At 37.5% G+C, this 27,888-nt stretch overlaps 1 protein-coding gene across 2 annotated transcripts in view; it reads right to left on the bottom strand.

The window, feature by feature from the left end:
* EPHA6 (EPH receptor A6) overlaps nt 1-27,888 on the bottom strand; it is an 883,820-nt gene that overhangs the window by 535,392 nt on the left and 320,540 nt on the right. For both annotated transcript variants that reach the window (XM_066348030.1, XM_066348031.1), the window contains one exon: nt 11,650-11,805. In XM_066348030.1, coding sequence (XP_066204127.1) covers nt 11,650-11,805 — 156 coding nt within the window. The remainder of the gene's footprint in view (nt 1-11,649; nt 11,806-27,888) is intronic.

The raw sequence follows: 27,888 nt of genomic DNA, 5'->3' as shown, positions 1-27,888 counted from the left end.
TTTCTAAATAATTTTTTTTTAAATGAAAAGAATAAAAAAAATAAATCTAACAGACCAAATAACCATTCATTTCCAGAATAAAATCTAAACTCAGTCTTGTCTGTAAGCGACTTCATGACCAGGCCCATCTTATGCCTCATGATCCCTTTGCTGCATTTCAATCATCTACACATATTGTTTCTTTACCTCCTTTTGTTTTCTGGAAAATTCCTACTCACCCTTCATGGTCTGATTTAGGTTTAATAAACTAAATAATCCCCTTTTTTCCACCCCCTTTTGTCCTCCAACAGAATTGATCACTTTTATCCCTATAGGCAGGATTCAGAAATATAGTGAATATATATTTTTAAGCACTCATTTTTCCCCCTAAAGAGTATACTTAATAACTCACATGACCTATTTCATTCAATTATCACAATAAATGTAAAAGGTAGTTATTAGTACCTCTATTTTATAGACGAGGTGATTGATGTTTACCAAACGTACATATTAACACTGGTTTGTATTCACGTACATGTTTACTGTGGTCTGGCTTGATTCAAAGGTAACGTGTCTTAACTACTAAGGGAGTGAATAGAATGCATGATATTGTGCAATCTTTCAACAATTACTTTTCACATAGTAAAAAAAAATCGACAAATATTGGAGAACAGAGTTCAAGCTTGTAATCTTTGCAAGGGCCTGATCCACATGAATTGAAAATCACTTGAGAACTGGAAGAAAATATTTGTATTCTCACAATTGAGATGTATCATACTAACAAATGGGCAGCCACCTATCTTTACCTACCATGAAGGAATAAAAACTTCTCAAAACACAGAACTTTAGATACTCAAAAACTTGAAAAGTAAATATTTTGGGCCCAATGTCTATGCTATAGAGCAGGGGTCCCAAACTTTTTACACAGGGGGCCAGTTCACTGTCCCTCAGACCGTTGGAGGGCCGCCACATACAGTGCTCCTCTCACTGACCACCAATGAGAGAGGTGCCCCTTCCGGAAGTGCGGCAGGGGCTGGATAAATGGCCTTAGGGGGCCGCATGCAACCCGCGGGCCATAGTTTGGGGACGCCTGCTATAGAGAATAAATAAAATTTTCCCTTGCCAAAAAAAAAAAAAATAGTCATCAACTGTGCTCATTAATGCAGGAAAAAATAAACTCATAGAATTATAGAAATGTGTTATAGCTGTGCAGATCAAGAGCTAAAATTCAAAACCACATGATGATAAAAGCACAGGAAAATACAAATGAAATAATGAAAGGGTAGTCTGTGTCTTCTGAGTTACAAATGACCTAATTCCCATATACCATGAAAAAAGAGAAATCATACACACCTACATATAGCACTTTCTGTGTTTGAGTTTAACAGGCATTACAAATAGAAAAGAGGCCTTGGCCGGCTGGCTCAGTGGTAGAGCGTCAGCCTGGCGTGCAGGAGTCCCAGGTTCGATTCCCGGCCAGGGCACACAGGAGAAGCGCCCATCTGCTTCTCCACCCCTCCCCCTCTCCTTCCTCTCTGTCTCTCTCTTCCCCTCCCGCAGCCAAGGCTCCACTGGAGCAAAGTTGGCCTGGGCGCTGAGGATGGCTCTGTGGCCTCTGCCTCAGGCACTAGAATGGCTCTGATTGTGGCAGAGCGATGCCCCAAGATAGGCAGAGCATCGCCCCCTGGTGGGCATGCCGGGTGGATCCCGGTTGGGCGCATGCGGGAGTCTGACTGCCTCCCCGTTTCCAGCTTCAGAAAAATACAAAAAAAAAAAAAAATGGAAAAGAGAAATGTAAAGAAACTAAACACTGCTATGATTTGGAGGAAAAAGCAAAAGCAGAAAGTGGACAAATGAAAGCCAATCAATAAACCTTTATCCAAATGTATAACATTGTGGGTATAATTATGAATGCTGTCTTTCATATTATGGATGCTTACTGGTAATTGGTCTGTTGTGTACAAGCAGATGATACTGAATGGAACAATTCTTAGTTCCAACTGTAAAGAGGGCAGGAATAGCTTTACACAGGAAGCAAGTGGTAACTGAATTCTGCAGTGTTAGCAGAAGGAGCACTTAGTATTTCTTCCTATAGAGGAAGCTCTCCCAGATGATCTGGTAAAAACAAAAAAACAAACGAAAACAACAAGCAAACAACAAAAACCTTCAGTGAAATGAAAATTATAGCATTTAGGCTCAGAAAACTTTGTGAAGCTCAAGTGACATCTTACATGAGGGATCTGTATTGGGGAAGCTGGGATTCATTACATATAGGTATTTATCCTGTAATGTACAGGTCATCTTAATATTAAAAATATACCATTGCAACACATGGAGTGAATATTTATTTTCTATAAAAAGACAAGTCTAGAATATAACAGCCTGCTAGAAGTCATAAAACCCATCTTTACAATTTCTGTATTGGCCTTTTTAAGACTGTGGCGGCTACACTGCGTTTGCAATGAGCTACCCAACCAATCAGTTGTGCTTTCGTATTATAGGTGTAAGCTGGAAAAGTAAGGAACCAGAGGTTTTCTCCATGCAAAATGTGCTTTGGAGAGAGAGGGGAAAATTCTCCTAAGAGATGGGGTGGGGGGGGGGGGGAGAAATAGCAAGCAGAGCAGGAGTATGTGGATGGGAGCATCCTGTATCCACCCAGAAGTGGGATTCCGGAGTAGGGTAGCTGAAATGAAGAGTGTCGCTCCTGTTGCATCTCAGCACATAATCTGTTCTACTCAGAATAGGAATGACAACAAAATGACATTCTCAGGTGACCAATGATTCCAGCAATAAGGAAGTCATTTTCTCCAATGTTAGTCCCAGAGCAAAAGTAAACTCAATGTTTACATTTTCATTCATTCAGTGTAACTATATGTCATATATAAAGATAAAAAGATATGATATATGACTTATATTAAGAATTAAGTTTGAAAATACTATATTTATACACAAAATACTTGCTTGCATATTTAGGTGACCGAAATAATGAAATTCTGATGTGCATTAGAATTATCTATCTATACAATTTAGATTTTATTTTTTTGAACTTTTCTAAGTAGGTAACACAAATGTTGGTTGAATCTATTAATCTTCCAACACCTGTTCCTTAGCTTTAAAAACCCCTACTGATTTAAACACACGAGAAACATCAAAGTAAAAATGCTGTGAGTGTAAAATTATATCTTGTTTAACTTTTCATGCATCTATATATAGACCTTCACTCCATTTCTCTTGACCTTTCCATACTTTCTTGCTCAACAAGCACTTTCTTAGTAACTTTTATTTATTTATTTTTTGTTTCTTCAACCTCAATAAGTAATTTCCCCTCTGGCCTGGAAAAGCCTTAGACAGTTATTTCGATAACAGACTTCTTGGCAGGCAGTAGGGTCTTCTGGGCTCTAAACGCGCTCAGAGGCAGCCCTAACTGACCAAGGCTAGATATTGTGGAGTATTCCCCACAGCTTTATCTTTTCAAGTATAGAATATACATGAATCAGTCATCTGAGAAATAAATTTGAGTTTATGAAGTAGATTAAGAAACTAGAGAAAACATTTTAGTATTTCATTTTACATTTATTTTTATTTGTGACAGAGATAGGGACAGACAGGAAGATAGAAAGGTGAGAAGCATCAACTTTTTGTTGTGGCATCTTAGTTGTTCATTGATTGCTTTCTCATACGTGCCTTGACCGTGTGGCTTCAGCAGATCGAGTGACCCCTTGCTCAAGCGAGCGACCTTGAGCTCAAGCTGGTGAGCTTTGTTCAAACCAGATGAGCCCGTGCTCAAGCTGGTGACCTCAGGGCTTCGAACCTGGGTCCTCAGCATCTCAGTCTGACGCACTTTCCACTGCACCACCACCTGGTCAGGCTCATTTTACATTTCTTACTCATAATTTCTTTATAAATTTTTCTGTTTATGCAAAAAAAACACAAATTTTTTAAAAATCAGAAAGACGCAACTTGGAAGGATGCTGCTGGTATAACTGTATATTAGGAATTAGGACAGCTTGAGAGACCTTAATACAGTATAGTTAAAATTGGACAGGGAGGGACAGGTGAGGGCTGGCATTTGTATGTCCTTGAATTGACTCTTCCAATTTTAGATTTTGAAAGACTTTAGGTATAAAAAGTGGGAATATAATTAAGGTTTTATTTTTGTTTAGCAATAATCCTTTTTAATAGTTTGGAATATTTTGAGGGATAAAAGACAAGGAAGGGGACTTACTGAGATATTATTAAATTAGTCTAAGTGATAGTTGAGGGCCTTGACTAAAAGGACAGGGCCGGGAACCAACAGGAAGGAATGGATTAAAGAAATGCTAAGAGGGACAACTGAAAAGACTTGTGACCATTTGAATATGTTGAGGTCAGGGAAGATTTAGGAACCTGGATATTCTGGCATGGGTGGATAGGTAGATAAGTATTCACCAGGATAAGAAAACAAGCTGAGGTGTATGAGCAGGCTGGGGTAGAAAAAAATGAAATTGGCTTTTGTAGGTTGAGCTTGAAATTATTAGTTTATTTGTTCATTAAATATTTATTTAGTGCCTAGTATCTGCCAGATACTATTATTATTAGTGCAAAAGATACAGTCAAGATGCACCTTATGGTTCCATGGTCTTTGCAATCTCATATATGTTTGAATGACAATAAACAAGGAAGCAATTATACAAATAAATCTGATATTTTAAAAGGGTGATATAATCCATAAAAAGTAAAACATGTGACATGAAAAAAAATTGCTGGCTGGGAGGCATTTTTTTTTTTTTGGAATGGGTGGTCAGGAAATGTGTGTCCTTAAGAAGTGATATTCGAGTTTGAGAAGCAAAAAGAGGACAGCCATTGGCAGAACTAGAGGGCATTTCAAGTAGAAGAAACTGCGGGCACTAAGGATGAGAAGAAGCTCATCTTGGAAGGCCGTGAGTTTAATAACCACAGGTAGTATGGTATGGCAGGAGGCTAGAGATTCAGGCAGTTTTCCATAGGACAAATAGGTTGTCAGATCCATAACTAGTTTGTTAGAACACTATGGATCTTAGGAGAGAAGGCTGGGATAAAGATAACATTTAAGCATCTATTTACAGGTGCTGTTTGAAGCCAAGAAAAAGAGACCATGTGAAAAAACAATAAGGCAAAGAAAAAAATCATGAGAAATATTAACATTTAACAGGTGAGCAAAAGAGGAGAAACCATCACCATCGATGGTGATAAACACAATGGTCAGAAAATTAAGAAGGTGAAGGGAAGATTGCAATGTCTTAAACTGAAAGGGAACAGGTGCTTTCAAGAGAAAGGAAGTAATCAACAGAATTAAATGTCATGAATAATAGGACAAAAATGTTTCTAATGCAAAATGGCAAATAAGATCATTATGAATTTTTCTTTCTTTTTTTTTTTCTTATTCAGTGAGCAGAGGGGAGGCAGAAAAATAGACTCCTGCATGTGCTCTGACTGGGATCTACCTGTAAATCCCACTAAGGGGCAGTGCTCTGCCCATTTGGGGCATTATTCTGTTGCTCAGCAACTGAGCTATTCCTAGTGCCTGAAGTGAAGGCCATGCCACCATCTTCAGAGCCTGGGGCCAACTTGCTCCAACTGAGTCATGGCTGCAGAAGGGGAAGACAGAAAGTGATAAAAAAGAGAGAGAGATAAAGAAAGAGAAAGAAAGAGAGAGGGAGAGAGAAAAAGAGAGAGAGAGAGAGAAAGAGAAGTGAGAGGTGGAGGGGTGGAAAAACAGATGGGTGCTTCTCCTGTGTTCCTTGACTGGGAATTGAACCCAGGACATCCACGTGCCAGGCCGACACTCTACCACTGAGCCAACTGGCCATGGCTAGTGAATATTTCTTAGACCAGGTGTCTCCAAACTCTGCCCGTGGGCCACATGCAGCCCCCTGAGGCCATTTATTCAGCCCCCCACCACACTTCCAGAGGGGCACCTCTTTCACTGTTGGTCAGTGAGAGGAGCACTGTATGTGGCGGCCCTCCAACGGTCTGAGGGACAGTGAACTGGCCCCCTGTGTAAAAAGTTTGGGAACCCCGTTAGACAGTTTACTGGAAGTGGTGAAAAAAAAATTTGATTGTGGCCCTGGCCGGTTGGCTCAGTGGTAGAGCGTTGGCCTGGCCTGCAGAAGTCCCGGGTTCGATTCCCAGCCAGGGCACACAGGAGAAGCGCCATCTGCTTCTGCACCCCTCCCCCTCTCCTTCCTCTCTGTCTCTCTCTTCCCCTCCCGCAGCGAGGCTCCATTGGAGCAAAGATGGCCCGGGCGCTGGGGATGGCTCCTTGGCCTCTGCCCCAGGCGCTAGAGTGGCTCTGGTCGTGACAGAGCAATGCCCCAGAGGGGCAGAGCATTGCCCCCTGGTGGGCAGAGCATCGCCCCCTGGTGGGCGCGCCGGGTGGATCCCGGTTGGGCGCATGCGGGAGTCTGTCTGTCCATCCCCGTTTCCAGCTTCAGAAAAATACAAAAAAAAAAAATTGATTGTAGTAGTGAAGAGCACAAATCTGACAGCAGTAGAATAAAAATTAAGTGGAAAGTAAAGAAGTAGTCACAGTCAATGAAGACTGCTTTTCCAAGGTATTGGTTTTGGAGGAGAAAAAAATATTGAACTAGGAGAATTTTTTAAAAGATATAAGTTTGAGGATATGTCTATGAGAAAGAAATTAGAGAATACAAAATATCAAAAGAGGAAATTAACAAAATAGCCAGGCCATTAGAGGGTTAAAGGATCAAATTACATCCCATCAAAAACAACACAACACCACCTCACCAAAAATGATATAGAGATGGAAAATAAACATATGAAAAGACACTCTACATTGCATGTTATCAGGAAAATGCAAATTAAAACAACAATGAAATACCATTACACACCTGTTAGAAATAGCCAAAATCCAGAACTCTGACAACACCAAATGCTGGCATACATGTGGGACAACAGGAACTCTCATTCATTGTTGGTGGAAATTCAAAATAATGATTTGATGGCTTCTTACATGATTAAACATACCCTTACCATTTAATCCAGCAGTCACACTTGATATTTACTTAAAAAGTTGAAAATGTATGTCCATACAAAAATCTACACATTCATGTTTAGCAGCACAACTGCAAAAACTGGAAAGCAGCTAAGCTGTCCTTCAGTGGGTAAATGGATGTATGAACTGTGGTACATGCAGACAATGGGATATTATTCAGCATTAAGAAAAACAAATAACTTAGTTGTTAATCTAAACTGCCCTAAAAGAATACAGTATTTAAAAATATATTTATTTAAATAAATTATGCATATTATATATCTCAAGATTATAAAATAAAAAAAAGATATCTATCTCTGTAGTAAAAAAAAAATCCCAAAGAAATTATAAAAGTTTTAGAAAGTTTATATATACATTTTTTTAAATTAAGTGAGAGGCAGGAGGCAGGGAGGCAGAGACAGACTCCCACATGCACCCAGACTGGGATGCACCCAGCAACCTCTCTATAGGCCATGCACTGCCCATCTGGGGCCACTGCACCGTTGTTCAGCAGCTGAGCTATTTCAGCACCTAAGGCAGGCCATGAAGCTATTCTCAGTGCCAGGGCTAAATTAATTGAACCATTTGAGCCATGACTGCAGGAGGGGAAGAGAGATAGAAAGAGGGGGGGGGTGAGGGTTGGAGAAGAGGATGGTTGCTTCTTCTATGTCCCCGGACTGGGAATCAAACCTGGGACTTCCACACGCCAGGCTGACATTCTACCATTGGACCAAACAGCCAGGACCCATTTTTTTTCAATTAAAGTTTATATTTAGTATTATTCTGTATTAGTTTTATATAGTATATATAGCAAAGTGATTAGAAAATCATGCACTTTATAGAGTGGTCCTCCTTCTGTTTCAAGTACCCACCCAGCCCTATACATATTTATCATGATACTATGAACTATATTCCCTATGCTGTAATCTACTTCTTTGTGACTATTCTGTAACTATCAATTTGTACTACTTAATCCTTTCACCTTTCTCACCTTGTACCCCCTCCCCTTCTCCGCTCTGACAACTATCAGTCTACTCTCTGTTGTTATTTTGTTTGTTTATTTTGTTCATTAGAATCCTTAATGGTGAAATCACATGCATTATTGTACCAGAAACGTAAGTGTTGATGGCACCAAGAAGCAGGGAATGACTTTTTGGGGGTTCTTAAAATAATATCCTTTATATAATCACATACCATACATCTCTGGTCTTTCTTTACTATGCCACTCATCTGCTGAAAGTCCTGGTTAGTCATTTCCAATATTTTAGTGTTACATTTTCTTTTAAACTCACACATTTAAAATTTCCCTGTCCCTGATAGTAGGGGGGGGAAATGCCTCCTTTTAAATCTCTGTAAGACTTACTGAAAGCACAGTTTCAAGTGCTTATACTGACAAAAACACCAGAAAATGATGGGACTGACTGTTTACCTGAAGTGAATTCTAACCTTTAGATAATACACTATTGGAATAAAATCATTAAGGAATAGCTAATTCATAGATACATGATCTAGAAGTTAAAAAAAAGGTTACAGCTATTAAAATTTGACTATTGTTTCTGTTTAATGAAAGACAAAATGTTGACTACTTGTTTGATTTGCAGCTTCAAAGGTTCTATGTCTCGGTAAACTCACCATGAACCTGGATCTAATTGTTTAATTGTTCAAAGACCTCCTCAATTATCATTTTCTTGATTTGTCTTCTCCAATACTCTGATCTTTTAATTTTTTATAAGTTATGATGCTTTGGATTTCTGCAAGGGTCTCTCTCTCTCTCTCTTTTAGATTTTATTTATTGTTTTTAGAGAAAGATTGAAAGAGAGAGGGAGAGAGAAATTGAGGAGAAGCAGGAAGCATCAACTAGTAGTAGTTGCTTCTTCTTTTTTTTTACAGAGAGAGAGAGAGAGAGAGAGAGAGTCAGAGAGAGGGATGGATAGGGAGAGACAGACAGGAACGGAGAGATGAGAATCATCAATCATTAGTTTTTTGTTGCGCATTGCGACACCTTAGTTGTTCATTGATTGCTCTCTCATACGTGCCTTGACCGCGGGCCTTCAGCAGACTGAGTAAGCCCTTGCTCGAGCCAGTGATCTTGGGTCCAAGCTGGTGAGCTTTTGCTCAAACCAGATGAGCCCATGCTCAAGCTGGTGACCTCGGGATCTTGAACCTGGGTCCTCCGCATCCCAGTCCTATGCTCTATCCACTGCGCCACCACCTGGTCAGTAGTTGCTTCTTGTATGAGCCTTGACCCAGCAAGTCCAGGGTTTCAAACCAGCAATCTCAGCATTCCAGATCAACGCTTTATCCACTGCACCACCACAGGTCATGCTAAGTGTCTCTCATTTAAACAGAGTATAATTTTAAAATTTAACTGACATCAGACAGGAACAGAATTACAGGACTTAAAATATTTTGTTAAAATGTCTTAAAAATTCTGTACAGTAATTTTTTTCAGTTAGTAAGAATGTAGATGATAGAAGTTGTGAGTCCCTAATAATAGTGTCAACATAAAGTATTAAATACTAACTTATCAATAATTATTTAAAAATGAATTGTAAGAGAACAGCTTTTTATATTAGCAAACATTTATGTAGTACCTACTATGCACTTAAGTATTGCTCTAAGCACTTTAAAAATATGAACTTATTTTGTCATCATAGCCAAAGAATGAGATAGATACTGTTATCATCACTGTAAATGGCACAAACGAAGCTAAGAGACGTTAATTAATTTGTCCAAGGTTATATAGCTAGTAAGCACCAAAACCAAGATTCATACTCAGATAACTGGACTCTAAAAGATGGTAAATTACTAAGATCCTATGGTAAACAAGGCAAAGAAGTACAAGGAGATAGTACAGATAGCCTTGAGATGGGGCCGCCTGGGGCTGGACTCGGGAGAACTGACAAGTTTTCACCTTTCCTTGGGGCTTCTCTCCTTTAATCCCTGATAGCAACACAGAATGCTGTTCCTTGTCTAAAGCACTGCCCAACAATGACCAGAATTAAACTTTTCTTTTTTTTTTTTTACTTGTACTTAGTATAGCTACAGCAGGCAACTATTTTATAACAAATTTCTAATACCAGCCATACAAAATGATTTTTTTAAAGTATCCTCAAACATTAAGCTGCTAGGTACACATATCTGATGCAACAATGACTCTAGTTTACCTGGTTCCTAGACCTTGTGGCATCCGGTATTTATTTCCTTAACTGGTCTCTCCCTCCAAAGAACCGTAAGCTTTGCCAACTACCTATGCTGCTACCTCACTTACAGGTGATGCTGATAAGACCTTATATATTTCCTCAACTTTTCAGCTGTCTATTTATGACCTAAGACAATAGAAGAGGCCATGCTCCTGGATCACTCACCTGGGCTCCAATCAGTTTCTGATACAGGATTTGAGGGGTACTTGCCTGGCAGTGCCGCAGCCATTTGAAAGTGTCCCATCTACCTAAGCTGGAACATCTCGTCCACAATATAATATAGAGATATACAGCAACTGAGCAAGGAGGATTACATGTGTATAGTAATAGTAAGCCCCCCTGTTCAAAACTATTTCCACATCTGTTGAGAAATTATATTTAGAATTTTCCTTTTCCTATTTATTAACTTAAAATATTTTCCTAGAGAAAAAAATATCTAGGTAGGAATTTCATAGGCTACAAATTTCTGAATAGCCTTTCAGCATTTACAACCCAAAAGCAAAAATTATATCTACTAATGAACGTGTTTCATTTTTATAAAATGTGTTCATAAAAATATTTTTATTGAAGCCTGTAGTAATATAGATAAATCTAAGAAAAGCATTAGTTTAAAAAACGGGACTTTCTTTTGCCCTAGCAATATGTGGCATGACATAATTCTTAATCTATTTTTGCCTCTAAGGAATTACATAAGCTAAGCAATATTTTGGCACCAATTCATCAAAAAGATAAGCAAAATTATTTCACGATAATATTTTATTCATGAATGTAACAAGATTTTCGTAACTAGGAGGTGACAATCTACTTTTGCATAGACTAGCAATGCCTTAATATAGTCACTTTTATTTTTAAAGTGTACAGATATTTCACAATGCTTTAATAACAGGAAAATACATAAATTTTAAATTCTTGGTGCATGCATTAAGATGACCTTAACGTTTAGATTTCAAATTCTATTAGTTCCATCCCCAAAATTGAAGAGTCAGAAACGAAATACGGACAAACTCAAAAATATCTTCCTTTAAAGAAAAATGTTAAATTAAACTCAAACTTTTCCATATAACAATAGCACGATGGCTATTGTTCCAACTGTAAGTTTCTCCATATGGTCAACTTGATGGCCCTAATTTGAAGTGCCTAAAGAAGTGGACAAAGATTGAAGCAAAAACAGAGAAGTTTTGATTATATCCCCTTTTCTGGTTAGGGAAAATGTACAGGTCTTCAAACCACTGGTGGTCTTTGCATGCCAAGGATCAATGTGAATTTTGAGAAACAGACACATTCTCTGTAAGTAGTTGAAGGCCACTTGAGAACAAAGAGAAACTTTTTTCCTTGACTGTGACCAAAGACAAATAGCATTGACAGTAAGGATTTTGTATATCTACATTTAAAAAAATCAAAATAAGGAGACCAAAAGGATCTAAAATATTGTCAACTGCAAATATATAGACTTACTAGTACATGCCATGGAAGGTGGGTCTTTTTCAGCCCGGAAGTAGCCCTTTTCACACTGACAGACAGAAGTCGCTTCCATGTAGGTAAAGCTGTGCGGAGGGCATTTAGAACATTTTGTGTTCCCAGCAAATGCTTTATAGAATCCTGGTCTGCAAGCTGTAAAAATACAAAAAAAAAACAAAACCCAACATTTTTTTTATTGCTAGGGTTCTTTTCTTCACACCTGTATAACATATTTTAATTTAAACACATTTTGGATCTCAGGGTTCAGGGTCACACATACACAGACAAGTCAATATATGGTAATATTTAATAAATTAAATGAGTTATTCAAAATTAGTAACACAATAGTGACTTTCCATTTTACCCAAGGTTGCTAATTTTAAAAGGCATACTTGAAACACACATTCACAAAATAGCAATGGTTATCGAAGTATGCTGATGTCCGAAAGTAGGAGAAACAAAAATAATTTTGTGTAGTTCTGAGAGATGGCATTAGATAGCACTGAATTACACTGTCAAAAATGTATTAATTTTCCATTTCTTCCTCAGTCCTTCTGAGTATTCAAGGAGAAAGCCCCAGTCTGGTGCTGGGGTATCTTTAAAACCTTACTTAGGGGCTAAAATTTTTTTTCTTAACCAAATGAGAGCTGGCCTTATATTCAGAGACCTTAGCAAGCAAGATTCAACTATAATTGTAAAACATTGCTTTATTTTTAATTATTAATATTATTTATGGCAAACTGTTGACCTTAGGAAGTGTATACCTGACAAGAAAGACTCCTTATGGTTAATCAAGCCCAAATTTATACGCAGAGTCTGAGTCATTGTTTACAGATGCCTCTCTTGCACACTGTGAAAAGCCACAGAGTAAACTATCAAGCCTGCTGCGCTGTATTTCTGCCTGCTGAGTAGACCCTTGTAAGAGAGCTCCCAGGATCAAAATTCTACCAATAACATTGAAACGTTCCCCATACAAGAGCTGTGCAGCTATATACCCTTATTTGCATTTCACCAACCAATCAGAATATCTCCATCCTTTCCAATCAGAATGCTGCTATTTGGACTAAACAAATTATGAGGATCTGCTCCAGGGGTCGGGAACCTATGGCTCGTGAGCTAGATGTGGCTCTTTTGATGGTCGCATCTGGCTCACAGACAAATCTTTAATAATAAAAAAAAAACATTAAAAATATAAAATCCATTCATTTCCTACCATTCATGTTCATGGTCGCGAGTGGCTGGAGCCAATCACAGCTGTCCTCCGGGACAACACTAAATTTTTATTAGATAATATATAATGTACACGGGTCGTTGTATGGCTCTCGTGGAATTACATTTTACAATACGTGGTATTCATGGCTCTCAGCCAAAAAGTTTCCCGACCCCTGTAATTGAACTGTTTGACAGCCAGCCTGTTTTTATAATCGATCTGTTTCCATTGAATGGTCTTCCCATTTACCCCCACTCAAAATCAAGGGATGCTGTTGATGTTGAATTGGCAGTGATAACTTTTTGTTTATATAATTTTTCTACTTATTAAATTAAAATAAGTTTACTTTAAAATTTTGAATTGGTTACAAAGTGCATAGACAAATATTAAGTAAATACGTATATGTGCTATATACAGTGTGTCCATAAAGTCATGGTGCACTTTTGACTGGTCACCAGAAAGCAACAAAAGACGGTAGAAATGTGAAATCTGCACCAAATAAAAGGAAAACTCTCCCAGTTTCATACCTATTCAGTGCAGTTCGATGTGGGCTCACACACAGATTTTTTAGGGCTCCTTAGGTAGCTATCCCGTATAGCCTCTACAGACTCATCCACTGACTGATGGCCTACCAGAACGGGGTTTCTCCACCAAACTGCCAGTTTCCTTCAACTGCTTATCCCACCGAGTAATGTTATTCCTATGTGGTGGCGCTTCGTTATAAATGCACCAATATTCACGTTGCACTTTGGTCACAGATTCGAATTTAGTGAGTCACAGAACACACTAAACTTTCCTCTATCCAGGGGTCTCAAACTCAACTCAGCATGTGGGCCGCAGAGCAAGATCACAGCCGTTCGGCGGGCCGCACTAGGTCTACAAAAGGCAACTGTTACGCAACACTTTTCAGTGTCACAAAACAACCAGAAACTAGTTCGTGGATTAGTTTGCGGGCCGCAAAAAATTGTTCGGCGGACTGCATGCGGCCTGTGGGCCGTGAGTTTGAGACCTCTGCATACCATCCACATCTCGACTGGCATGGTCGTGGGCTGCTCCGCTGTATACACGGTGTTACATCATCATCTGCGCATGTGCACATGCTGCCACATCATCCTACAGAAACTGGAAGGGTTTTCTTTTTATTTGGTGCAGATTTCACATTTCTATCGTCTTTTGTTGCCTTCCTATGATTGGTCAAAAGTGCACCATGACTTTACGGACACACTGTATGTAAGGCAAAAATCATGAAAATGGAATGTAAATGACTACATTTTCACAAAAAAATCATAAACATGAAATGTAAATGAGTCAAGTTATATGACAAAAAGTGTTATAGAACCACATATTCTCTTTGCTTAAATCTATGTTGTTATTTTCAGTGCAGTTTTATAGGAATGAAAGGCTGAACAAAAAGCTTCCTATGCTAGGTGTGCATCCAACATCCTGCATGGTAAGGGACTTAGTTGTTTCTAGTCGTAAAGGGACCACTGCTGGCCACTTTCTAAATTAACACTGCTATATAAAATAAAAGTAATTTTTTGGTGCCATACATTATGTTAAAAATGTTTTGTGTGTGTGTGTGTACTTTTTTTTAAAGTGAAAAGCAAGGAGGCAGAGATAGACTCCTGCATGCACCCAACCAGGATCCACTCAGCAAGCCCACTAGGGACCAATGCTCTGCTTATCTGGGGCATTGCTCCTTTGCAACCAGAGCCATTTTAGCACCTGAGATGGAGGCTATGGTACCATTCTCAGTGCCCGGGCCCACGTGCTCCAATTGAGCCTTGGCTGCCAGAGGGGAAGAGAGAGAAAGATAGATAAAAAAGGGGAAGAGGTGGAGAAATAGATGGGCGCTTCTCCTGTGTGCCCTGACTAGGAATTGAACCTGGGACTTCCACATGACAGGCCGATGCTCTAGCACTGAGCCAACAGGCCAGAACCTATGTTACAAATGTTTTAACAAATTATTTTAATTCAACATATTTTTAAAAAAATGCTCTATTTAAAAATATACAAAAATTCTAATTTAAGTATAATAAATCTATATATAAGGCTTCTGCTTATATGTTTAAGACAGAAAGACCAACTGCCATTTAATTTTTTCAGGTAAATTTGATTCCTACCTGAGTCCTAATAAATTTACTATCTTTCTCTACATACTTACGTTGATGAATATTTATACAAATCTAAACAAATGCAATTCTATTGATATTAGATGTATACTATGCACCAGATGAATGTGCACACACACATTATAATTATTTTTGATAGTTTATTTTTGCTTTTGTAAAAATACTGCTTAAAAATGATCTAATAGTTCAAGAGAAGTAAAATGATCAATTCTGTACAGTAAAATTATTATTAAATAATTGGTTATTCAATATCTATGAAGCCGTGAGTGGTGGTACATAAATAACAGCCTCTTCTCTAACTTGATAATAAATTAATTAATACTATTATGGCTAATCAATAAAAACACTATCATCAAAATATTTCTCTAGGCGGAAGTTTACCTCCCTGGCTGAGTGCTCGCTCTTCCACTCTGCCTCTCAGCTGTTGCCTTTGTGCCTGGCCAGGCCTGCCGGATTGTGGAGGTGATTACCTGGGCAGGGCAGTTAGGGGTGGACCATGTTGGGAGCACACCTTCACCGCGGCCTCCAGGAAAGACACCAATGCCGAGGGTGGGCTTCTCAGAGGCTGGGGGCTGCCCTCACTGGTCCAGGGGCCTCTGACCCCTGACTCAGCCAGTGCAGATGACCTGGCTATGGTCACTTCAAGTTCAGGCTGGGCAGGGCTATCAGCTGGTGGTGCTGGGTGGGAAGTGGGGAAAAATGGTGACAAGACAGGACATGAACAACAAAACAACCCTGAATGTGTAAGATTAAATAGAGCAAAGGCGGGGTGGGGGAATAGGTATAAAGGAAGCATTTTTCCAGAGTTTGGGAGCCTGATCTGTTCATTCCACCCAAGGTTGCTCCCCCATGAACATACATGAAGGACCCCAAGTTCTACTGCCAGCTCCGCCCCCCTGCACACTCAGAGATTTAAAAAATAAAAATACAAATACAATAAGCAGCTCTTGCCATTAGAAAAATTGGGCAAAGAGCTTCTATCTGCTTGGTAATCATTTGGAATTTCATGTGACTCTTGTCTTGGAAGGACTTCCATACTCAAATGCTGTTCCCTGGATGAGCAACATCAGCATCTCCTGTTGGAAAAGTAATCTCAGGCTCTCCAGACTGACTGAATCAGAGTCTACAGTCAGACAAGATTCTCAGGCAGGTCTAGTCTGCAATACTGGTTCTTAATTCTGGCTGCAAATTAGGATGACCTGAAGTCATGGGTTGACTTCAAATATTTTTTAAATTAAAAAAAAAAAAATTTCCCAGAGTGACGTCAGAGAAATGGCGCCGTGAGGAGGACTCCCAAAATCTCTCCCCAAAATTTCAACAAATTCAACAACTAGACACAGAAAACCGATCCCAGGATCATCTATAAGACCCACACACTGAACAAAGGTACGATTGGGCAAAAAGGTGGCTAAATATATAATCGAACCTGAAGGAAATAAGATGGAGAACAGAACACTCTGTCTTCCTCACTGACCTGAGCAAGGGCTGTTTTCACTTGGAACTGAGAGAAAGTGAGGGCTGGGGGCGTAGAAAGAGCTGGGCTGGGGCAGATATGTTCAAGCAGAGGAAAGAGTGTGCCCACAGCGGCTCAGTCCACACGAGCTAAAGCTGGTGGCGGACCCAGGCAGAGGCAGGCGAGCAGTTGCCTTCATTACTCCCGATATCCTGGTCAGTGAGTGGGAACAATGTGCGAGTGGTTCCTACTAGTGTCCCGGGCATGGGCACTGGCGTTCCCGGACCAAGGGGCAGGGTTAGAAACTGTCAGCAGTAGCCTTCTGTGTGGGCTGTGACCAGAGTCTTGGTGTAATCCCTGCTCCCTGAACAATATCACATGGGGAGTGCACGAAAGCTGAGTTTCCTATGCCTGGACCTCTCTGGGGGGGTGGGGCACCTCCGCCAAGGCTAACAAAGCACATTCCCGGGGAAGAAAAAATACAGAAGTTCTAGGGAGAGGGGCGCACACACAGCTTGCAGACAGTCTCTGGAGCAGATTCGCTGATCCAATCACTGAAAGTAGTTTAACCCACAGTCTGCTCACTGCCTAACTGGCTTACGCCGGCAGTGGCTCTGGCTGACAAGGTCTTCTTTCTCAGGTCAGTGATCCAAGAGAACTTGATGGAGACATGATATTTTTTAGGGCCTCGTGCTCTGCTCGCAGTAGATGGGGCAACTTCATGCCAGCCGATACAGGATGAAAAACAAATTCCTATAGAACAGACCTCAGAGAACACTGCAGAAGTTGGGCAGGCTAGGCTGTAGGCTTTTTAACAAGGGAGAAGCCTGCAGAGAGCAATTCCACGGAGCACTATGGCAAATTTAACTAGACATACCCAGGGAACCTTAGAAAGGAGCCTGAACAGAAGTCAACCCGCCCCCCTACCTGCTTAAGCTGGTGGCTCTGATGAGCAGAGCTTTCATACTCAGGGCTGTGTGCTAAAAGGAGGGAGTTGGTAGCTTTTAAGACCTCCTGTTCTGCAAGCAGCAACTAGGGTATCTTCTTCCCTGCCAATATAGGTTACAATGTGCAAAAAGCCTGGGGGAAGTGGTCCCACAGAGTGCTGAGGCATACTGGACACGCCTGGAGGCTCATAGAAAGACACTTTGAGAGCAATTGGCTCCCAGCCCTGCCTGATTATGGTGGCGGCTCTGACTGACAGAGCCTTACCCAGAGCCCTGCACTGAGTGGGGATAGAGTGGGGATTTGCAAGCTCTTAGGGCCTCTTACTCTCCAGGCAGTGGCAGGGGCAACTTCATAGCTGGATCACCAGGCTGCTAATTCAGGAAGGAGAGACTTGGAGAGAGGCTCCAGGAAAATGGACTCTCCCATTGTTGGAGCCTGCAAACGCTAACAAGCCTGGACTACCAACGAGACTGAGGCCTAGTATATGACATTGCCATAGTGACACATCAACTGCAAATCTCTATCTAAGCATGCCACAGGGGCAGAGCCTGGGGTACAGTGCCACTGACCAGGAAGAGGGAGAAGAAAGAAAAAGGAAGATAACCTCTTAAAATCAAGAATAATCCAGTCTTTATAACTTTTTCCACTTTTTTTGTTGTTTCTTTATCTTTATTTTTTTTCTTCCACCTTGTTCCTTTTATTCTCTTCTCATTTTATTCTTTTCTCTTCATCTTGAACTACATTATCATAGGTGCTACATTTCCCATTTTTTTCTTTTTTCTTTCTCTCTATGAGGGTTACACTCCAAAAACCTTAACTCTCACCCTTTTTTTCCTTCTTCTTTTTCTTTTTATCCCTGTATCTTAATTTCTTCTTTTCTCTTTTACTTTTCCTCTCATTCGATCCTCATTAAAAAACAAATTATTTTATTTTGGATTCAAATTTTTTCTTTGTGGCATTTTGTGTGCTTTTTACTTCACTTTTTAACTCATTAGCATTCCCCCCAACCCCGGTTCTCCATTCTATGTATTTTTTTCTCCACTTAAAGAATAGTATTTTTTTCTTTTTCTTCTTTTCTTCTTATTCTTTCACTATATCTCTCACTCAACTATCATATACAAGCAAATTATTTTATTCTTGATCAAAAATTTTTCCCTTTTTTGCATTTAGTGGGTCCTTACCATGTTTTTTGCCCATTGGCCACTTCTCCATTGGTCACTTCTCCCCAACTCAGACCTTCCATTCTAGGTAGTTTTTGTTCCATTTAGCAAAATATAATTCTCAGTTTTTCACGGTATTTCTCAAAAAATAGTATTTATTAATTATTTTTTTCTTTTTATTCTTTATTAATTCTCATTAGTGTTATTAAAAAAACATGCTCAGATGCCATTAAAGAAAAGGATATAAAAAGTCATGGATACAAAAGAGATGTAGCATAGACAGATGAGGAAAAATTGTTAGAAAAAAATTTTAATAGATTGGAAACCTTGAAGTTAAATGACAGAGAATTTAAAATAGAAATCCTAAAAATACTTAGAGATATACAAGAAAACACAGAAAGGCAATTTAGGGAGATCAAAAAACAACTCAATGAACAGAAAGAATATATTACCAAGTAAATTGAAACTATGAAAACAAATCAAACAGAGATGAAAAACTCAATTCATGAACTGAAAAACAAAGTAACAAGGTTAGCTAATAGAACAGGCCAGATAGAAGAAAGAATTAGTCACATAGAAGACAGGCAACTTGAGGCACAACAGAGAGAAGAGAGAGACTCAAAAATTTTTAAAAAATGAGGAAGCCCTACAAAAATTATCTGACTCCATCAAAAAGAGAAACATAAGAATAATAGGTATATCAGAAGGAGAAGAGAGAGAAAATGGAATGGAGAACATATTCAAACAAATAATAGATGAGAACTTCCCAAGCCTATGGAAAAAACAAAAGCCTCAAATTCAAGAAGTAAATTGAATACTGAGTTATATTAACCCCAACAAACCTACTCCAAGGTACATCATAATGGAATTGGCACAAACCAACAACAAGAAAAAATTCTCAAGGCAGCCAGGGAAAAGAAGAATATAACATATAAAGAAGGCCTATTAGATTATCAACAGATTTCTCGGCAGAAACACTATAAGCTAGAAGAGAGTGGACCCCAATATTTAAAGTTATGAAAGAGAGGAACTTCCAGGCAAGAATACTATACCCATCAAAGCTATCCTTCAAATATGAAGGAGAAATAAAAACATTCACAGATACAGAACAGATGAGGGAATTTGTTATCAGAAAAACCCCACTTCAGGAAACACTAAAGGGGGTTTTCCGACCAGATACAAAGAACAAAACAAAACCACAAGTAAAAGCTCCACCAAGAACACAATAAAATCAAATTTAAACTGTGACAAGAAAAACAAAAAAGGAGAGAGGGCAAAGATTAACAGTAGCAAAGGAGGATGTAGTGCAGAAGCACTCATTAGATACTACAATGAACATGGTAGGTACCCTTTCCATTACTTAATGGTAACCACCCTGAAAAAACCACCACAGAAGCACATGACTTGAAAAGAGAGGTAACAGAGGAAGGAAGTATGGATTACAACCAAACAAAAACAAATGATAGAAAAACAAAAGAGAAGAATCAAACAAGATACAAAACTAACAGAAAGCAATATATAAAATGGCAATAGGAAACCCTGAAGTATCAATAATTACACTAAATGTAAATGGATTAAACTCACAATAAAAGGACACAGAGTGGCAGAATGGATTAAAAAAGAAAATCCAACTGTATGCTGCCTACAAGAAACACATTTAAGAAATAAGGAAAAAAACAAATTCAAAGTGAAAGGTTGGAAAATAATACTCCCAGCAAATAACATCCAAAAAAAAAATAGCAGGTGTAGCAATACTCATATCAAACAATGCTGACTACAAGACACCAAAAGTACTCAGAGACAAAAATGGTCATTTCATAATGATTAAGGGGACACTTAATCAAGAAGACATAACGCTTCTTAATATATATGCACCAAACCAAGGAGCACCAAAATATATAAGACAGCTACTGACTGACCTAAAAACAAAAACCAACAAAAATACAATCATACTTGGAGACCTCAATACACCATCGACAGCTCTAGATCATTCATCCAAACAGAAAATCAATAAAGAAATTGGCCTTAAATGAAACACAAGAACAATTGGATATGATAGACATCTACAAGATATTTCATCTCAAAGTGACAAGAGTATACATTTTTCTCTAGTGTACATAGAACATTCTCAAGAATTGACCATATGTTGGGCCACAAAAATAACATCAGCCAATTCAGAAAAATTGAAATTATACCAAGCATATTTTCTGATCATAAAGCCTTGAAACTAGAATTCAACTGTAAAAAAGAGGTAAAAACCCCACAAAAATGTGGAAACTAAACAATATACTTTTAAAAAATGAGTGGGTCAAAGAAGAAATAAGAGCAGAGATCAAAAGATGCATACAGACAAATGAAAATAACATTACAGCATAGCAAAATCTCTGGGATGCAGCAAAAGCAGCAATAAGAGAGAAGTTCATATCACTAAAGGCCTATATGAACAAACAAACCCAAGTAAACCACTTAACTTCACATCTTAAGGAACTAGAAAAAGAAGAACAAAGACAACCCAAAACCAGCCGAAGAAAGGAAATAATAAAAATTAGAGCAGAAATCAACAAAATAGAGAACAGAAAAAGAATAGAAAAAATTAATAAAACAAGGAGCTGGTTCTTTGAAAAGATCAACAAAATAGACAAACTCTTGGCAAGACTCACCAAGGAAAAAAGAGAAAGGACTCATATAAACAAAATCCAAAATGAAAGAGGAGAAATCACCACAGATATCATAAAAATACAAAGAATTATTGTAGAATACTATGAAAAACTATATGCCACCAAATTCAATAATCTAGAAGAAATGGATAAATTCCTAGAATAATACAATCTTCCTAGACTGAGTCATGAAGAAGCAAAAGCCTAAACAGACCCATAAGCAGGGAGGTAATAGAAAAAACTATTAAAAACCTCCCCAAATATAAAAGTCCAGGCCAAGATGGCTATACTAGTAAATTCTGTCAAACATTCAAAGAAGCCTTGGTTCCTATTCTACTCAAAGTCTTCCAAAAAATTGAAGAAGAAGCAATACTTCCAAACATATTTTATGAGGCCAATGTAACCCTCATACCAAAACCTGGCAAGGACGGCACAAAAAAAGAAACTACAGACCAATATCTCTAATAAATACAGAAACTAAAATACTAAACAAAATACTAGCAAATTGAATACAACAACATATTAAAAAAATAATTCATCATGATCAAGTGGGATTCATCCCAGAATCATAAGCATGGTTCAACATATGTAAATCAGTTAACGTAATACACCATATCAACAAAAAAAGAACAAAAATCTCATGATCTTATAAATAGATGCAGAAAAGGCATTTGATAAAATACAACACAGTTTTACGTTCATAACACTCAACAAAATGGGTATAGAAGGAAAATATCTCAACATGATAAAGGCCATTTATGATAAACCATCAGCTAACATCATATTAAATGACATAAAACTGAGAACTTTTCCCCTTAAAACAGGGCCAAGACAGGGTTGTACACTCTCCACTCTTATTTAACATGGTGCTATAAGCTCTAGTCACAGCAATCAAAGAAGATAAAAAAATAAAAGGCATTCATATTGGAAAAGAAGAAGTAAAGGTTTCACTTTTTGCAGATGATATGATCCTATACATCAAAAACCCAGAGACTCCACAAAAAGATTGCTAGAAACAATAAACCAATACAGTAAGGTTGCAGGATACATAGTGATTATACAAAAGTCCATTGCCTTTCTATATGGCAACAACAAAACATCAGAAAGTAAACTCAAAAATATAATCCCGTGAGTATGGTGAGGGGATGAAGAGGTGGAGGAGGGTATAGGAAGGATAAATGGTGATGGATGAATACTTGACTTGGGGAGGTGACCACACAATACAGCGTACAGAGATGTGTTATAAACCTGAGTATCTAAAACCTATATAATTATGTTAACCAGTGTTACCTCAATAGATACAATTTAAAATAAAATAAAAAATAATCCCCTTCATGGTTGCAACAAAAAAATAAAATACCTAGGAATGAACATAACAAATAATGTAAAGGACCTATATAATGAAAACTACAACACATTGTTAAGGGAAATTGAAAAAGATACAATGAAATGGAAAAATATTCCTTTTTCTTGGATAAGAAGAATAAGTATAATCAAAATGACCATATTACCCAGAGCAATATACAAATTCAATGCAATTCCCATCAAAATTCCAATGACATTTTTTAAAGAAATGGAACAAAAAATCATCTGATTTATATGGAACTATAAAAAACCCCGAATAGCAAAAGCAATCCTAAGGAAAAAGAACGAAGCTAGGGGCATTACAATACCTGACTTCAAATTATATTATAGAGTCACGACAATCAAAACAGCATGGTATTGGCAGAAAAATAGACACTCAGACCAATGAAAGAGAATAGAATGCCCAGAAATAAAACCACATACAAGGTCAAATAATTTTTGATAAAGGGGACAACAACACACAATGGAGAAAAGAAAGCCTCTTCAACAAATGGTGCTGGGAAAACTGGAAAGCCACATGCAAAAGAATGAAACTGGACTACAGTTTGTCCCCTTGTACTAAAATTAATTCAAAATGGATCAAAGACCTAAATATAAGACCTGAAACAATAAAGTACATAGAAGAAAACATAGGTACTAAACACATGGACCTTGGTTATAAAGAGCATTTTATGAATTTGACTCTAATGGCAAGGGAAGTGAAGGCAAAGATAAATGAATGTGACCACATCAGACTAAGAAGTTTTTGGACAGCAAGAGAAACTGACAACAAAACAAACAGCGAACTAAATGGGAGATGGTATGTTCAAACAACAGCTCAGATAAGGGCCTAATATCCAAAATATACAAAGAACTCATAAAACTCAACAACAAACAAACAATCCAATAAAAAAATGGGAAGAGGACATGAACAGACACTTCTCCCAGGAAGAAATACAAATGGCCAACAGATATATGAAAAGATGCTCATCTTCATTAGTTATTAGAGAAATGCAAATCAAAAGTACAATTAGATACCACCTCACACCTGTTAAATTAGCTATTATCAACAAGACAGGTAATAGCAAATGTTGGAGAGGCTGTGGAGAAAAAGGAACCCTCATCCACTGTTGGTGGGAATGTAAAGTAGTACAACCATTATGGAAGAAAGTAATGTGGTACCTAAAAAAACTAAAAATAGAACTACCGTTATGACCCAGCAATCCCTCTTTTGGGTATATACCCCAAACTCAAAAACATTGGTACATAAAGACACATGCAGCCCCATGTTCATTGCAGCATTGTTCATCGTGGCCAAGACATGGAAACAACCAAAAAGCCCTTCAATAGGTGACTGGATAAAGAAGATGTGGTACATATATACTATGGAATACTACTCAGCCATAAGAAATGATGACATCGAATCATTTACAACAACATGGATGGATCTTGATAACATTATACGGAGTGAAATAAGTAAATCAGAAAAAAAACTAAGAACTGCATGATTCCATACATATGTGGGACATAAAAACGAGACTAAGAGGCATGGACAAGAGTGTGATAGTTACGGGAGAGGGGAGGGAAGAGAGGGAGGGAGAGGGGGGGAGGGGAGGGGCACAAAGAAAACCAGATAGAAGGTGATGGAAGACAATTTTACTTTGGGATAATTAAATGTCAAAATAACCTGGAGATGTTTTCTCTGAACATATGTACCCTGATTTATTAATGTCACCCCATTAAAATTAATAAAAAAGTTTCCCTAAACCTGTAAAAATATAGAGCACACAAATAATCTATAATTACCCCACTAAGATTTTTATAATTAAAATATTTTTTAGCAAATATTCAATTCCTAAATGTAATCTTATGACAGTACTTACAAGACAATGTATCATAAACTATTCAACAAATCTAGTTTATATATATTTTGTCAGTAAAATCATTATTTTCTACTTAATTATGCAGTTCTAAAAAACTGAATATATTTCATAATAAACATTTGTAACGCTTTGCCAAATAATTTAAAATGTTGAACTTAACTATAAATATAAATAATGTAACCAGTTACAATATTTATAAATATACCAATTTAGAGAATATGCAAATTTAAATGGGAAGCTTATATCTGTGTATTCAATACTATTTTAAATATAATTTAAATATTATCATAAAGATCTTTTAATTCAGTTTTGAAAAAGCTCATTAAAAAATAAATTTATTAGGAATATATTACACTAAGAGTTCAGTGGAGACAGTATTGTATGATTTTACTCACATGTGGAATCTAAAATGCAAACAAATAACTATAAACTCACAGACAACGAGATCATATTTGTGGTTACCAGATGGATAGGTGGAGTGAAGAAGTACTGGAAAATGGAGGTCAAAGGTACAAATCTCCAGTTAGAAAATAAATAATTATGAGGAATGTATTGAACAGCATGGTGAATAGTTAACACTGCTATATGATATATATGAAAGTTGTTGAGATGTAGTCCAGAGAGTTCTTATAAAATAATTTTTTTCTTTTTTCTATCATTTCTATATGAGATGATGGATATTCACTAAACCTACTGTGGTAATCATTTCACAATATATCTAAATAAAACCGTCATGCTGAACACCTTAAAACTTATACAGTAAAGTATGTGAATTATTTCTCAATGAAACTAGAAAAAAATAATAAATAAAGGTTTTTTGTAAGTACAACTATAAAACCTATTAGACACATAGAAAAAAGCTATAAACATTTCGTTTTCTTTCTGTTATGAGCCATTCAAATCTCATCCACACCCACTGTTTAGCATATGAAGTAGCCACTTACAACTTAATTTTATGCAGCTAAACACTGGTGTTTTATTTATTTTCTTTGGTAACGAAAAGAAGAATTTAAGCAATTTTTATCCAAAGAATTTTCAGCTAATTTGTCACTTCCTTTCAGAATCCTCTTAAAATGCTTAGCATATCTATTAAAATACTTTAGAATAGCTTAATGATATTCAAACTTTTGAGAACAGCCTGACAACTTGGTCTCTCAGCCTCCATTTTTGCACACTTTTAATTTTCGGGGGACAGAAAACTTCTAAACTTGCTCTGTCCAATAGTAATATAAAGTGAGTCATGTATACATAATTTTTATTATAGTAGCCACATCAAAAACTAAAAAGAAACAGGTAAAGTTAAGTTAAATGTTATATTTTAATTTATTCCAATAGATCCAAAATATTTTCATTTTAATAGATAAGCAAGCTTTTGAAATATTTTATGTTATTTAAGTTTTTTGTTGTAATTTTATTCTATGATAAATATTTGAAATCCCATAAATATTTTACATTAATGGAACATTCCAGTTCAAACTAGCCACATTTAAAGTGACAAAAACTTCACATGGCTAACCTATTAGTGCAATTTTTTAACTCATACATTTGCTTATTATATCTTCCTGTTTAAAAAAAAATGGTGATTTTCCATCATCTTTATGGTTAAATAATATATATCAGATCATGTTACCATCAGGTTTAGAGCATTCCGGTTGCTTTCCATTCTTCCTGAGTAAAGCCAGTTGCCCTGTTAAATGCTTACTAGGAATTGCATGAAATTATTCCCCATTCATTCCCTGATTCTGCTTCCTTCATCTTCTGCCTTTCCTCAGGCTCTCTGCTGCAACTGCAGTGGCCTCCTTCAGAACCTTAGACCCCAAAGACTGCTCCTGCCGCTGGGCCTTCAGCACCTGCCTTTACCCAGCGATCTGAGTGGTTTGCTCCCTCCCTTCAATCAGGTTCCTTTGCAAACTGTTACCATACTAATAAAGCCTTCCCAGATTGCATTCCCTTTTTGAAATTGCAACTTCTGCTAGATCCAACCACAGTATTCCATTGTACCCTTCATTCTTTTTCCTGTCTCCAAAAAACATAACATCTGACAGATATGTTTAATTTTTTTTAAAGCTGTGTCCCTCTAACATATACGTTCTATTAGGGCCGGTATCTTTGTCTGTTTTGTTTACTGAAGCGTAACCAGGATCTTGGACAGGGCCAGGCTTTATTTGGCCCTCAGTGAACATATGGTGAATGAATGAATGAATGAATGAATGCATGAATGAATGAATTTCTGAAGGACTCCTTTAATTTCCATAAGTTTACTATTTGAATCTTTTTCTGTATTGAAAATCTCTTCTCTACATTCCTACCCATGACCCATTCATCTTGCTAACTTCTAGTCATCTTTCAGATCTCATCTCTTTTAGAAGCCATCTCTCACTTCCTAGACTAGTTAAGTTTCTCCAAGAACCTGTCCATTTCCATGTTAGTTATCCCTTAGCGATTACTTGTTTTATGGATGTAAGTATCACAAGGACAGGTTGGCATAGTGCTTGTCAGGAAGTAGGTGCTAAGTACATAGTTGTTTCATTGAAGAGCATATGAGTACTCTGTTAATTAAATTCCTGCAGAGAATTATGCATGTCTGTTCACTGCATGTTCTGATCATGGCATAACTCATCTTAATATAAATTTATAGTTCTTTTGACTTGCTGAATTACTATAAGTAAGGAACAGAAGCAGTAAATATCTTAAAAGCTATTCAACTACAACTCAAAAATGATCCTTCTAACAAGGTGAGCTGGCTGTTAAAAAAATTTCACAACTGAAATTATTATTCATGTAAATTTAGACTTATTTTTGTCTGCCACAAAAAGATGCAAATACAAATTACGTATTAGTTCTGGAACTCTCAAGGCTATTTCTAATTTCAAATATTTATGTATATCAAAATTGACATTGAAACCTTAAAATTTAAACTCATATAAATAAAAAATGAACTCCTATATTTGAATTCTTAAATATTACTCTATGTATTTTAATATTGGATTCAGTCTGTTATTTCACTTAAAAATTAAATTTATGCTGTTCAAAAAGTTAGAAAACCATTATTCTAGGCAGGAACATTTGCTTTATATATATAACACGCATTAATGGTGTACAGCATGTATCATTCTTTTTTTTTATTATTGAGACTAAGAGTCAGAGAGAGGGACAGATAGGGACAGACAGATAGGAAGGGAGAGAGATGAGAAGCATCAATTCTTGTTGCAGCTCCTTAGTTGTTCATTGATTGCTTTCTCACATGTGCCTTGACAGGGGAGCTACAGCAGAGCCAGTAACCCCTTGCTCAACCAGTGACTTTGGGCTTCAGGTCAGCAACCTTTGGTCTCAAGCCAGCAACCACGGGGTCATGTCTATGATCCCATGTTTAAGCCAGTGACCCCATGCTTGAGCTGGCGAGCCCACACTGAAGCCAGATGAGCGTGTGCTTAAGCTGGCAACCTTGG

Source organism: Saccopteryx leptura, chromosome 8, assembly GCF_036850995.1.
Source record: "Saccopteryx leptura isolate mSacLep1 chromosome 8, mSacLep1_pri_phased_curated, whole genome shotgun sequence".
Classification (NCBI taxonomy): Eukaryota; Metazoa; Chordata; class Mammalia; order Chiroptera; family Emballonuridae; genus Saccopteryx; species Saccopteryx leptura.
This window is presented reverse-complemented; position numbering and strand designations above follow the sequence as displayed.